Raw genomic sequence first — 15,945 nt, forward strand, 5'->3', positions numbered from 1 at the left:
CTTTAGGCTTGCCATCCTTCCACTTGCAAGTGGTAAGTGACGCGCATGCCCGATATGCACTGAGATCACACACACAGCGGCTCAGTCCCGAATCACTGCTTGTGCACTTCACTCGCGCGCTCTGTGAGCTGCGCAGGGCCGGAGTGCGCACCCTCCAGAGGGCACTCGCTGTTCAGGGCGGAGTGATTTGGAGCGCGGGATGCCTGCGGAGCCGAGCGTATCCGTGTATTGGCGTTGCTGTGTGCACGCGAATCGTGTATTGGCGTTGCTGTGTGCACGCTAATCGTTTTAAAAACGTTAATCTGATGATCTGCCGATACGGTCTAATGTAAACCCCACCATAGCCCATGTTTACATTAGACCGTATCAGCGGATCATCAGATTAACGTTTTTAAAACGATTAGTGTGCACACAGCAACACCAATACACGATTTGCGTGCACACAGCAACGCCAATACACGGATACGCTCGGCTCCGCAGGCATCCTGCGCTCCAAATCACTCCGCCCTGAACAGCGAGTGCCCTCTGGAGGGTGCGCACTCCGGCCCTGCGCAGCTCACAGAGCGCGCGAGTGAAGTGCACAAGCTGTGATTCGGGACTGAGCCGCTGTGTGTGTGATCCCAGCGCATATCACTTACCACTTGCAAGTGGAAGGATGGCAAGCCTAAAGACAATCATAACTACACAATGGGCAGTATTTGCATCAGTATTTTCATACTTTTATACTCTTTAATGAAAGGTGATACAAGGCGGAAGTCCGCGCCGTTTTTCAGCAGTCGCGTCACATGACCAACGCCAGCGAATCAGGAAGGTGGATGTCACAGTGACGTTGTCCAATGACGACGCCAGCTAGAGCTCAGCACAGCGTATCCGCGTATCTCAATGTTTACACAGCACCGGAGCTGACACGAACTGGATTGAATACGTGGACCCTGGCGGATTCCCGTTTCCCGGTGTTTCCAGGCGGTTTAATGTAAACGGACAGTGCATCCGCGAAGAAAACGAGACAGATACGGTCTAATGTAAACTTGGCCTTAGTCACACCGGAGTTGGAACGCTGAGTGCCCACTTAGGCATTCATAAAAGACTATTCACATGGTAATGGCATGATAATTACTTTCACTCATTTGGTTTTGATTGGCTTCTCTTTCGCAGTGGGAATGCCCACCATAAACAGGACAAAATCTATCAGACATAGTTCAGGCTATTTGAAGGTAAAACTTGTTGCAAAATGGCATGTGGATTTTATATGTTTTGAATGATTCAGGACAGCGATTCAATTTCAGGACAGCAAATCAATTCATGATTCAATTCCTGATTCAGGACAGCATTTCAGTTCAATCTTGAGAACTGTGACACTGCTGATGAGCGTTGCATTTTTTTTTTTTAAACATCAACTTGATTCAGCCCAAGATCAACTTGAGTAAGTGTAAATATTTCTTCTATTTATTATGAGCAGACTGGTTGATATGCGTGCACTGTTGTGCATACACAGGAAAAATGACTGAGAAGTTTTTCCAGAGTTAAAAGTATTTTCCTCAAAAATAGTTAATTTTGCTCAGTTTTGAGAGTAAAATTTGGAGTTGGAGTGGGAGCAAAGTTACAGAGTAATTGTGTAACAGAGGAACAGAGTTGGTTATGGCTCTGAACTGAGTAAAAGAGTTAATTTCAAGACACACTGAATAGAGCCAAATACCAAAATAAAGTCAAATACCAGATAAATTAAGCTGTTGTAAAAAGCAGTTTTAGAACTGTGTTGGAATGTGTGAAAAAAAAACATCACCTTACTCATTGTGACAACCTGATGGGATTGAGAGTTACTCTGACGGGATTAACAGATGGTAGTGGGAGGGGTTTTCACTCTTCTCATTGAATGGAATGGAAATTTTTCACACTTCTCCTTGAATACCCCTCCCACTGCCAACCCTTTATCCCAAAACAATAGGACATAATTTTTTTGATGGCCAGTTAATTGTCCAAATCAATGGAGCAGATTTAAGTTGTTGTGCTTGATACATTCCTAAGACTGAACAGAATCACTCCAAGTGACCAAAATGGTTCGACACAATGGGTAAGGTCATGCTCTTTCACATATTCCAACAAAGTTCTATAACTGCTTTTTACAACATCTTCATTTATCTGTTATTTTTTTAAAAGTACAATAATGACATACATACTACATAGATATTATTGTAGCTGAATTTGTGCTGAATACAAAAAAAGTCATATGAGTTCGAAAATACTACTTAGATTTGATGAAATTGACAACAAAATCAGAGCATGCCAAAATCATTAGCATGCCAGAAAATGCCCTCAGACCCCAGAGGGTTAATTGAGGGCAATATAGACAGTTCTGAAAGCACGCTAGTGACTATTGAAGAATGTCCTTATTCTGACAAGAGAATTAGCGGGTCATGGAGTTGAAGCCAGGGATAACAGAGGATGATGTCATGATTGGCAGTTTGAGTGATGAATAATGGAATGTGTTCTGAATGGAGAGCTCCCACCTAAAGCTGTAAAGGAGCCATATGGGTAGTGACTAGTCCATCCGCTATGGGGCCTCCGTCAATGGTTTCGGGACTGAGCAGTCTTTGCAAGGTGTCTGTGGACAAGTTGAATCTCTGGATGATTGAAACATCAATGAAGTTCCCCTCTGCCCCTGAGTCAATAAATGCAGAGAGGGTATTGGTTGAGTCTGGTAGCTTCAAGATTATTGGTAACTTAAAGGACTGTACTTTATGATTAAACAGGGGACTCACTGGGCTGGGTGATGTGTTAACTGGACGAGCAGCGGCACCCCGAGGCGGATGAACAGGACATTTGGTGATGAGATGGCTGGACTCACCACAGTAGAAACACAAGCCCTCTCATCACCTTCTCTCTCTCTCTCTCTCTCTGACCGCCTTAGGTGGGCCTGAGACACTTCCACGGGCATGGGTGCGTTGGTGGCAGGAGACAGAGTGGCAGTTGGTTACAAAGAGGGCCTATTGCTGATGAGGTAGTCAAGACAAATAGACAGATTGATGAGTGAGTCGAGGGATAGATGTTTGTCGCAACAGGCCAATTCACTCAGCACCTCTGGACGTAGCCCTTGGCGAAAAGTGGCCTTTAGAGCAGGTTTATTCCAGCCATTGCCAGCAGCTAAGGTTCAAAAGTCCAGGGCATATTCAGCAACTCATCTATTTCCCTGCTTGATTGATCGAAGACTCTCTCTAACCTCTATCCCCTGAGGTTCATGATCAAAGACTCATTTAAACAGTTCCAAGAAATGATCGTACAAAGTGGTGTGTTCACCGCCATGCTCCCATACCGCTAGCTCACTGTAGAGCCTTGCCTGTAAGTAGTGTGAGAATTTTAGCGATCTTCTGTTCATCAGAGACTCCGGTGAGTGAAGAGAAATATAGGGAGCATTGGAGAAGAAATCCCTTACAACTAGAAGCTTCACCCAAGAACTTCTCTGGTAGTGGGATGAGCTGGGCAGCGCTGGCGGAGGATGTGAAGCATGTTAGGAGGGCCGGCGACATCACATCAGTGAGCTGTGGCATCCTAGAGTTGAGGTCGCTGAACATCTGCTGGTGTTCTCCTAATAAATGCCCCTGAATGTTTAATGCGGTCTGCTTTGTCTACTCTGCTGTATCCATTTGTGGGGAAGTATTCTGTCAGGGTGCAAGCACTTATGAATGCAAGCACAGGGGAGAGCTGGAGAAGCAAACAGCTGACTGAGCCAAATCAGGAAGCAGGAATCATAGTCTAGGTAACGGGCTGGGGTCGGTCGATCAGCGAGCAGGATAATGTGGGTGAGACAGAGAAACACAGTTGGGAAAAACATAAATGTCGGAACACAGGAAGTTAGGCAGAAAGTAAACAGCTTGGTAAAGTTAGGTGAATAGACACTAAACGATACTTTGCAACATGAGTGTGTGAGAGCTGAGCTTAAATAAGGGAGGTGATTACAGGGGAATGAGAAACAGGTGCAGTTAGTACTCAGGTGACAGAACAGCCATGTTTAGATGTTGTTTCGAGCTTGTGCTCTCAACGCTGTTACTGACAGGCTTTTATTTCATGGGTAATAAATGTCCACGGTAAATTTCAGAGACTCCGTATGCACAGGAAGTTAGCATTGGAAAAACTTTTTTTTTCTGATTTGGGGTTGTAGATTGAAGTTAAATAAATTTGGGAGAGTTCATTAAACTGGCAACCTTTTGCAACCTTTTGCAATCAACAACATTAGCTTCTCATCCATGGCTACATATAATGGAGTGGCACTTTGATCTATCCGTAAAGAAATTAACTTCCTTGCATTGAACACTAGAAGAAGAAGCCAAGAAGCCTTCATTTGTCACATGCACATTCAAGCACAGTGAAATTCATCCTCTGCATTTAACCCATCAGTGAACACACGCATGCACACACACACATACCCAGAGCAGTGGGCAGCTACACTACAGTGCCTGGGGAGCAGTTGGGGTTAGGTGCCTTGCTCAGGGGCACTTCAGCCCAAGGCTGCCTCATATTAACTTAACTGCACGTCTTTGAACCGTGGGGGAAACCAGAGCACCCGGAGGAAACCGGAGCAAATACGGAGAGGACATGCAAACTCCATACAGAAAGGCCCCTGCTGGCCACTGGGCTCGAACCCAGAACCTTCTTGCTGTGAGGTGACTTGCTAACCTCTACACCACTGTATAGAAGGTATATTGCGTATAATATACATAATTATGGACACCAAACAAAACTGTGTAAAAACGAGGCATTAGGGTCATTCTATGACTATTGTATATGACCAATTATTGCACTATTTCTAGCCCCGGTTCAGCTTAGATGGTAAGGTGAAACAGTTTCATCCTGGGCATGGTACGGCTCACTTGGAAGCGGAAACAACATTAAAATGCTGCATTATTTGGCAGAGGGTAGGAAAAAGAAACCCACAAAGTAATGATTACCACAGCGTTGTTGTGGTATTCTCATATCTGACAATACTGTTGTCTATAATTCAAATCACAGGATTACAGCATATTAATGCACTCATTCTAATACATCATTGTTTCTATATCAAGAATGCATACATGGTGGATGCTCCACATAACCTAGGAATAAAAATTGAGAAATATAAAAAACAAAAAAGAAAACAGGTTATATAACAAATACAAATATACAATTCTTGATATGGTGAAACTTTATATAAGTAGACACTTACTTAACATTCATGGAAGGAGTTTCTAGTGTCAGTGATTTGCACAAGTTGGAGGTGAAGGTGCTTTGTTTACGTTCTCCAAAAGCTGGTTACATGACAAGCTGCATTTTTTTCTCTTGAATTATCAAATTCAAGGTATTCCCCAAATACGTGCTCTCTCTTTTTTTTTTCTCTCTCTTGAATTATCAAATTCAAGAGAGAAAAAAAAGAGCAGGTATTTGGAGAATCCCTGTTTATAGGGAGCGGAGCCCCATACTTAAGAGAATGCATTGGCCTGATTTTTGATCGCTTGACCATACAACGTCCGTAATGTACAATATGTGTACCATCAAAGGGTACCTGATCATAAGTGCAAAAACAACGTATCTCAAACACTTGACCACCAGACAATGAAATTTGTATCTTTAGTTACGTAAGATCAATAGGTTTTTATCCAACACTTTTAATTTGCTTTTTAAAAAAATAACACGAGATTATTTACTAACACATTTTACAGAAAATATTCATGACAGTTTCATGTAAAACTAGTTAAAACAGTTTTATTAGTCCACTAGCTTGTTGGACAATTGACAGATTCTGTCATGTAAAGGAGGCAGACAGATGTAAGTGCAGGAAGAGTTTCAGTGAAAGCACGCTAGCAAACAGATCCAAAACACAGGAAAAGGCAGAGTCAAAAAACTGGCAGTGATCGAGTGAGACACAGACAGGATATCAGAGGTAACAATACGCAAAGTCCAAAAACACAAACAGGGTCAAAACCAGAAAAGTGAAGTACAAGCCTTTGTAATGTCAAAGTACAAGACTTTATAATGTCAGACGCAGGCTATAGAACATATACATCGCAAAGTTTGTGTGTTACTGAGAGTCCTTTTTTTGTATACGCTGTGACTGCTCTCTAATCGGGAATAGGTGCAAGTTTGATATTCGATTGTAACTATATATCATAATGATGTAACGTAAAGGTGCTGGTTTACTGCTGTCCACCAGGCACACAGCAGAGTCACGCCATAATAAATGTCGTGGTGTTGTTTCTGGCACATGACATGCGGTGTCAAAGAAAAGAATAAATATGTATTCATAATTGTAATGCGTATCTCATTATTGGCATCACTGTCACAAGACAATGCAGCAATTTATTGACACAAAATAGACAATACTACACAATTCGATGGTTTATATGCTATATTATTCTTCTATTCAGGCTGATCTTGTGCCCTTGTAAATATTTTGCTCAGACACTCATCAGGAACTCCACTTTTAGGCAGTGCCTAAATATTTATATTAGCTGCTGTAATGTAATAAGAAGAAATACTGTAACTTGTTTTGCAGATATTCTACTCGAGATAGTTAAAAAGTGGGACATGCATTCATTAATTTTAAAAAATGGCAAATTGCTGTGATCTGAGAGAAATAAAACACTGTTGGGTGGTAACGTCATTCCACTTTGAGTCAGGCCTCATTACACTACTCATAATATTTACTTTCTTATAGTAGCATGCCCCATCGTGGTTATTTCTTATGTAGGAAATGTTGCAACACACACCAGAAAATAAAGACAGCAATCAGTTAAACCGATAGACTCAAACTGAACATAAGCAGCATATGGTGAAGCGCTTTGGGTTGCTGTGCTTCAGATTCCTAAATTTCCACTGTACCTGAATGCTGTGCTGTCACAACTCAGTGCACCAGCCTACTGCAATGACACTGCCATCAATCACATTAACATAAGAGCCAGTGAGTAGAGAAAAAAAAATGAAATCTCCAAGGTTTTGTGGCCATCAGCATTAATTGGATAATTATTCCCTTCATTAAAAATGTAATATCATTCCTATAGTTCAAGGTGTTTGTACCTGATACTGAAGAAAGCTGCTAACAAAAGGTTATAGTGTAATAACACTGTATAACTCTGCACAAACCCCAGACACAGGTACTCTGCAGCATAGAAGTACACATGCTGGTGGAAATGAGCTCACCTTGAACGATGATATGGACGGATGTGGTTCTGGGCTTGCTGCTGGTTTGAACAGCGCACACATACAGTCCCTCATCACTCACATCTACGTTCTCGATCTTAATGGTGAACTCATCACGGTTCAGGGTGACCAGGCTGACTCGGGAATCCACGGACCACTTATCCTCACCAGCATATAGTATACTGGACCTGTTCAGCCAGGCCGTGTGCGTCACAACATCGCCTTGTGAACAACTGCATGAGATAGATAGATAGATAGATAGATAGATAGAGAGAGAGAGAGAGAGAGAGAGAGAGAGAGAGAGAGAATGACAGTGTTACACTTTTGCTTAGCAGAAATTGGTATAGGCCTACATGAATATAAAGGCAAAACTCGTTAAACATAGTGCATTGCATAAGTATTAGCATCACTTTTAACTTGTAAATGTTGCAACCTGGAATTGGACTATATGTCATGAATCTACACAAAAAAATTTTCAAACTTATTTATAAATATAATTAACTGACTAAAATTTAATTGAATTAATAATCACCCTGTTTCTGCTAAACCCCAGATAGTTCTGGTGATGTCACATATTTATTTAAATATAGTTGTCTTGTGTGCAAGTAATTGGTCATGTGATCTCAATATAAATTTGTTCTTGGAAGACCCCAGAGTTTTTTAGATAACATATTTAAACAAACTGCATCATAAAGTCCAAGGAGCTATCAAAACAAGTCAGGAACAATGTCAACATTCTGGAAAAGTATCAATCAGGGTTTGGTTATCAAATAAATCATATCCCACAGAGCATCATTAAATCAATTATTTAAAAAAAAAGGAATATGGCACAACCATGACTCTGCTTAGAGAAGGCTGTTGTAATGTCAGCTTCCTAGAATCACAGGAACAGCACGCACTACAACATCCACGCACCAAGTTCACAGTCACCGGACTTTTGATTAAGCACACCTGTTCCACATTACACACAATCACAGTCACATTATTTAAGGACTCTTGTTCTCCCTCACAAAATGTGAATCTGAAGTAATTGCTTAGTGCATATGTGCCTAACATTACAAAGCCTTTTGTCTAATGTTCATGCTGCTTTTTCAACTCTGTTTGTTCCTGGTTCCTCTAATGTTCTGGAGTTTGCTTAGTTCATGCTATTTGCAGATTGTCTGACTATTGCCTGTGTTTTGATCACATTTTTGCCGCACATTTTGGATGTGTCTGTTTGGTGTGTGTTTAATAAACTTTAATCTGCAGTTACATCTGCCTCCAGCCACCTTACCTCACAGCTGCCTTTGACAAACTAATGAAGTAAGCAGAAACTGGATAGAGGTGCATAAGGGATTTGATTATAAGCATAATATTCTAAAATGAAACAAGAATACTAGGAAACCAGACAGTACACAAAGTAACTAGGATGGCAAAAAAGTTCACAACATGCGAGAACCAAGAAACAAGAATTTCGGCATGACTGAAAACGTATGCCAGAACTATACACACAATGTCATAAGCTAATAACAAGACACAAGTGAAATAGACAATAGACTGAACCAAAGGAAAAAACAATGAAATAACACGGGAGGAGAAAATGAAACCAAAACAATAACACAAAATAACTTAGAACAAAGGATATGCAAGAGGTGGAATTTGTGACACTATTCCTCCAAAACAGTGACAGTATAAAGAGTTGTGAACTTTTACACTTTTTAATTGTAATATTTTTACCATATTGATTGCACTTTATAGGCTAGTTTGTGGACACGCTTCCCAATTAAGCCCATTTCAGTTTTAATAAAAGATGGAGAAATTCTAGGGGAGTGAATACTTATGCAAACCACTGTACCATATGAGGGAAAATCACCCGAGAGCAGATGGATCATAGAATCAACAACAGAATGATTTATTTGCTCAGTGATTTTGTGAGTCTCTTCATTATGCAGGAAGCACACATGTACACCCTGAGCTGAATACATGCACTATTGGGACAGCCTGTAGTCCTTCTAGTATTCACCAGATAGAGTCTAATATAGATATTAAGTTAAGCATAGGTTCAGAGCAATGCTGCCTCAAACTGAACAAGTTAGCTCATTAGGTCATGGATCCAGCCTTATACTATGTAGTCCCTGGGTCTCTCTTAACTTTATCAGAGCTATTATTTTTATGAAAAAATCAGTGACACGAGTAAAGATTAAATTAGGCATTTAATAAAAGTTAATTCAAAAGTTCTTTCCCCCATTGGTTTCATACCACTAGGTCTAACACCTACTTTTTCAAGCACAGAGACAAGAATCAATTCGAACAATATAAAACAAGACTGTTTATTCAAACTATTTAACAGCACAGACAGCCACATATACAGACATCAAAGCTCGAGCTCCTCCATGTTTATTAAAAGCAATGACCTCAAGAAAACAGTTATAGCAAAACCTGGAATAATATTCAATATCCTCCTGCAGCTATATTTTATTACAAACAATGCACTCACTGCATATTATGGATACAGCAGTTAGGTGATATCTCTGAGAATGGGATGCTAATTACTTACAGGCTCATGCTAAATGAGAATAGGCTGTGTCTAATTACAGCTATTCCTAACAGTTAACAGCACAGCCCAAAGCAGATCCTCCTGCTAAATGATAGAGCTATTAAAATCAAAAGCAATCATGCATTTAATTGATTACTTGCCTGATTAGCCATTCAATAGAAGGCAGGGACCACTTTCAATTGTGTTTGTGTGTGGTGTGTGTCTGCGTGTGTGTTTATCCTGCTAAGGATCATAGACTAGTATTTGGCGATGCCATCCAAATTTTTTATAACACATGCTTTATTCTCATTTAGGTACATTATCTCTAAGACAAACCATAAATCATCATACTTCATGGTGATTCAATGATAAGTAGCGCGATGAACTCCTTTAGCTTCCACAGGGATGTGGATCACAGAAGTGTGTCTCATTGTGGCTGAGCTTGGCAGGCAGAGGTGCTCAGCGATAGTCAAGGGCGTTTGTTATCACAGGAGATATGATTGCACCAGCACTTACACAAGGGATAAAAAAGAAAGAGGAACTGAGATCATCTGAAAGATCAGATGTTTTTCTACCATACGTCCCCCCCCCCCCCCACTGCAGTTCATGCTTCCAGGAAATATTAAACACACTCTCTAGATCTTATTCTAGTGTTTGGACATCAAGCTATTTCCTCTCCTGCTTAGAAATGCATTGGCAAATCAAGCATTCATCATGTCTCCTCATCCGGTATAACAAATGCGTCCCTTGATAGATGTAAGCAGTGAGATGTTGTCAACGCAGTGATTGGCTCCTCATAATAACTAAATAAAAGGCACATGAGCTGCTGCAAGGTTGCAGAGAGGGACAAGGAGCATTCAAAGGCAATGAGAGTTGACTAAAGTAATGAAAAATGCAAAGAGAGAGAACAACTGTTGCGACTGTAATTTGACAAAATGCAGGATGAAATGCACTCGCAAGAATCAAAGGGCAATGTACAAGCTTATTTTTCATGCAGACACAGATAATATATAAGTAATAGATCAGCCCGTTCTGCTCTTTGTGCTTTGTTTAATGTGCAACAAAACATGGCTAATATAGGTAGAGCACAGCGTGTGTATGCGCACGTGTGTCTGTGTGCGTGCACATAGAGAGATTTATCTTCACTGCCAACAAGCCTTTATAAATAATGCACTGCTGAACAGAGACTATCCAGTGAGTTTTTTTTTTTTTTTTATGAACACCCTGTAATGTTAAGATCATTGTATTGTATTAGTAAAATGACTATAGAATGGTGCAAAAAACAAAACATCCTGTGAGCAGTGGTGGCTCCAGAGATTTTTCCTTAGGGTGGCAAAGGAGGGGCATAAGTTCCAGGAGGGGGGCATAGGTTGTCGATGCAGCAGTTTATGCAAATCGTAGAAATAATTTTTACTTACACTCAAGAAAGACTCACAATCAAGTCATCTTGTCAAATATGTATTGAGCTATTGTACCATCAAGGAAAACGGATTCAACCATCTAAACCATCTTTTCTGAAAGTATATTCCCAAGCAATGAATGGAACTATTCTGCCCTAGCGATGTATCAAAAAATAGACAGATAGCGAACGGTTTAGATTGTGGATCTTTACTGAAGACTTCAAACTTATACAGATGTGTTCATCCTCGATTTCCGTAAAACTAAAAGAAACAAATTAAGTATATCACTAAACTGTATAGCACACAGGCGAAAACGCGAGCTAGGCTGACCTGCTAGTAATGCTAACATTAATAATGCTAGCATACATTTTAACTGAATGATAAATACATTACCTCATTAACAATATAGGTAGGGCATAATGCCAGCCTTGACAAAATGTTAGTTACACATTGATTAGCGAGCTACTGCTAGTGTAATCTCTGCAAACTAAGGTCACACTGTAAAAAATGTCCGTAGAATTAACAGTGAATTTATGTAAAATCATGACATAAACTGTAAATACAAAAACAATGAAGCAGTGTGTAATTTACATCAATATACTGTAAAACTCCTAACCAAATACCACTGTTAATTTAACAGTAAGAATATGTTGAATTGATCATATTTTTTGTAGAATTTACAAATTGTTGTAGTTTAAACACAGACAAACTCATCTCATCTCATCTCATTATCTCTAGCCGCTTTATCCTTCTACAGGGTCGCAGGCAAGCTGGAGCCTATCCCAGCTGACTACGGGCGAAAGGCGGGGTACACCCTGGACAAGTCGCCAGGTCATCACAGGGCTGACACATAGACACAGACAACCATTCACACACATTCACACCTACGGTCAATTTAGAGTCACCAGTTAACCTAACCTGCATGTCTTTGGACTGTGGGGGAAACCGGAGCACCCGGAGGAAACCCACGCGGACACGGGGAGAACATGCAAACTCCACACAGAAAGGCCCTTGCCGGCCCCGGGGCTCGAACCCAGGACCTTCTTGCTGTGAGGCGACAGCGCTAACCACTACACCACCGTGCCGCCCACAGACAAACTGTAATACTAAAACAGAATGTGATAGTTAAAATTACATCATTGCCCTGTTAAAAAAATTAAAAAATGGCCACCGTCGTGGCTCAGTCGACTAAGGCGCCATACCATGAATCCGGGGACCTGGGTTTGATTCCAACCCAAGGTCACTTCCTGATCCCTCCCCGTCTCGATCCCTCCCTGTCTCTCTCTCTCCAGCTCATTTCCTGTCTCTACACTGTCCTATCCAATAAAGGTGAAAAACACCCCAAAAAAAATCTGTCTAGTAGATCATTGCTTGTAACCATTTTGAATCATTGTTTCTTGTACATGAATATCTGTAAAATTAACAGTTATGTATTGATTATTGTACATTGAATACCTGTAAAATTTACATTTAGTTATCATTAATTGTACATGGAGGGCGGCACGGTGGTGTAGTGGTTAGCGCTGTCGCCTCACAGCAAGAAGGTCCTGGGTTCGAGCCCCGGGGCCGGCGAGGGCCTTTCTGTGTGGAGTTTGCATATTCTCCCCGTGTCCGCGTGGGTTTCCTCCGGGTGTTCCGTTTTCCCCCACAGTCCAAAGACATGCAGGTTAGGTTAACTGGTGACTCTAAATTGACCGTAGGTGTGAGTGTGAATGGTTGTCTGTGTCTATGTGTCAGCCCTGTGATGACCTGGCGACTTGTCCAGGGTGTACCCCGCCTTTCGCCCGTAGTCAGCTGGGATAGGCTCCAGCTTGCCTGCGACCCTGTAGAAGGATAAAGCGGCTAGAGATAATGAGATGAGATAATTGTACATGGAATCCCAGTGAAATGTACAAGTTATTCTGTAATGTTGTTTACATTTCACTGTATTTTTAACAGGATTATTCTGGCAACCACAGCTGCCAGTGTTTTTCCGTAAAAACAACGGATTTTTTTTTACAGTGCAGGACAGATAGCTAACTAAAGCTTCTATGCTAGCGGAGCAAGACTAGCATGCTAGTCTAGTTGCTGACCGACCAATATAAAAAATATTGATAATAAAGATAGCTGGGCTAAAAGAATAATTGAGTACCAAAATGCATTTAACATAGAAAGGACAAGACTGTGTTCTGCCAGGTGAAAACAATTTGACCAGCCTCTTTGCTCCAGCACGTTGCCTCATCAGAAGTCGAACATTCAGAAGAATCATAACAGAAGAACGTCTCTCTCTGGGTGAAACCATTTCAAAATTCCGGGGGTGGGGTGGGTTGTGAAATAAAGTAAATAACGGTAGGTAGAGATGAGATGAGGGCTTAGTATCTCTGTAGATAGATAATTGAATTTCAAAAATGTGTTTTAATAAATAATTCTTTTTAAAATAGGGGGGCAACTGTAGCCTGGGAAATCCCATGCTGCTTTGCACAATCGTTCCGATCTGATATGGTCTGGTGTTAACCAGACTAGGGGCAACTGTGGTGGCAAGACATATTTTTACAGTGGCAACTGCCACCTTTTGCCACCCCTTAAAACCGCGCCTGCCTGTGAGTGGCAGTTCAGAGAGGTCAGAGGTGAATGGCCAGACTAATTTGAGCTGACAGGAAGGCAAGGGTATTTCAAATAAGCACTCATTACAACTGTGGTGATCAGAAAAGCATCTCAAGACACACAACACATCAAATCTTGAAGCTGATGGGCTACAGTAGCAAGAGACTACATCAGGTTCCACTCATCCTGGTCAGGGTCACGATGGATTTGGAGCCTATCCCAGAAAAACAAGGGAACGGCAGGAAGACACCCTGGATAGGATGCCAGTCTATCACAGGGTGTCTTGGGAAGCAGGAGGACACTGGAGAACCCTGAAGAAACCCACAGTAGCCTAAGCTCAGGATCTAACTGGGGATTTTGAGGCTGTGAGTCGGCAAGGTACCCTGCTCATACTGTACAGTTGTGTATTAAAGAATATACATGAAGAACCCTTTGAAAGTAGCAGTCAAAATGTATTGCTCACTGTATCACTTTTTTATCTTTTAAAATGTATACTTTTAAGTTTAGGTCATAAAAATAATTTTCCCTGACACCCAATTATTTTTGTTTATTGTTTTGTTTAAATTCTCCGCTATTTTTTCCGGGTTCACCACGACCCAATTCAAGATACTACATCATGCATCACGTGATGGGCTTTCCCCATTCCTGCAAGGCATTGTGGAATACAATTTGAAACAGGAGAGAAAAATGGAGGATACGAAGGAAACGTGAAACACCGACTACAGTAATGGAAAGCGAGAAGAAAAGACATTATGTTGCGAAGGAAACACAGGACCAAACTAATAAATATCGGCAGTCAGCGAGCGTCTTGGTGTGATCAGCTGTTTGTTTAGTGACAGAATGATGTAACTGTCAGTGCATAGTCAAGGTAAACCTGTAGATGGCAGTAATACAACACTGGAGGCCAGCTGCTATAAAACCCAAAAGAAAAAGGAAAAGAAGAAGAAGGAAAAGAAGACGGTACATCTGTGCATGCGCATACCAGATTTGACCGCACAAAGCGAGTGATTTCATGCACATTATTTGCTCGGGAATCCCCTCAAATTAAATAACTTCTCAGCCACAGAATGGCCTGTTTGTTTTCTTTTTTCTTTTGCGATATTGCAGAAATAAACATATAATCACGATGACCAAATTTCAGAGGGAACTAAATTTCACTGATTTTATGAAGTCAAAAGACCGTATAGCTATAAAGGTAGACTGCTTTTCAGATTTTTCAACTGGAGGTCAACTGGAGGAAAATAATTTTCCCTGACACCCAATTATTTTTGTTTAGTGGACCGAAAGCTACTGAATTCAAATCATAGACTTTCAATTTTATTAGTTTTTTTTTTTTAATAGAACAATTAATGCATTTAGGGCCACATGGCCCTAAATTCTCCACTATTTTTTACTGCTTCAACATGACCCAATTCAAGATACTACATCATGCATCACGTGGTGGGCTTTCCCCATTCATGTAAGGCATTGTAGGATACAAATTTGAAACAGGAGAAAAAAATTGAGGACGTGAGTGTGTGAATGAAACGTGAAAGACCGACTACAGTAATGGAAAGTGAGAAGACATTATGTTGTGAAGGAAAGGAAACACAGGACCAAACTAATAAATTTTGGCAGTCAGCAAGCACCTCGGTGTAATCAGCTGTTCATTTAGCAACAGAATAATGCACAGACTGTCAGTGCACAGTTGAGGTAAAACCTGTGCATGCGCACCTGGACTTCCTCTGTCTGCTTGACTGCGTGAAGCGGATGAATTCATACACATTGGGAAGTCCCTCAAATGAAATAACTTCCCAGCCACAGAATGGTCTGATATTTTGTGAAATATTACAGAAATAAACATACATCACAATGATCAAATTTCAGAGGGAACTAAATTTCACAGATTTTATGAAATCAAAAGGCCGTCTCACTTTAATACATTTTGTATCCAAGATGTTTCTAATTATGTGGCTCTAAACTAAATTTTGATGAGAACATTAAACACAGCTAACTAATCACACACTTTCCAGCTTCAAAATCAGATGTCCTCCTCAATACGCTGTAGTTAGTTATCACACAATAGTTAGAACAGTCATTACAAGTCTCTCTTCCATTTTTTTCTTTTTTAATTTTCCATTAATGTTGCTGATGTTAGAATTATAGCTTACGAGCTCTCATAGGAAATGACTGGTCTGATATCACATGTTAATGTGGACTTTATTCTGTCATAGGATAAAATAAAAAGATCCATGGTGGCCCTTATGGTTTTTAAGATTGGGGATCTTTGCTTTTTGGAAA

At 40.8% G+C, this 15,945-nt stretch overlaps 1 protein-coding gene across 4 annotated transcripts in view; it reads right to left on the reverse strand.

The window, feature by feature from the left end:
• Positions 1–15,945, reverse strand: part of ntm (neurotrimin) — a 1,167,214-nt gene that overhangs the window by 277,335 nt on the left and 873,934 nt on the right. For all 4 annotated transcript variants that reach the window (XM_060909052.1, XM_060909051.1, XM_060909050.1 and 1 more), the window contains one exon: positions 7,168–7,400. In XM_060909052.1, coding sequence (XP_060765035.1) covers positions 7,168–7,400 — 233 coding nt within the window. The remainder of the gene's footprint in view (positions 1–7,167; positions 7,401–15,945) is intronic.

This window comes from Neoarius graeffei, chromosome 25 (genome assembly GCF_027579695.1).
Source record: "Neoarius graeffei isolate fNeoGra1 chromosome 25, fNeoGra1.pri, whole genome shotgun sequence".
Lineage (NCBI taxonomy): Eukaryota > Metazoa > Chordata > Actinopteri > Siluriformes > Ariidae > Neoarius > Neoarius graeffei.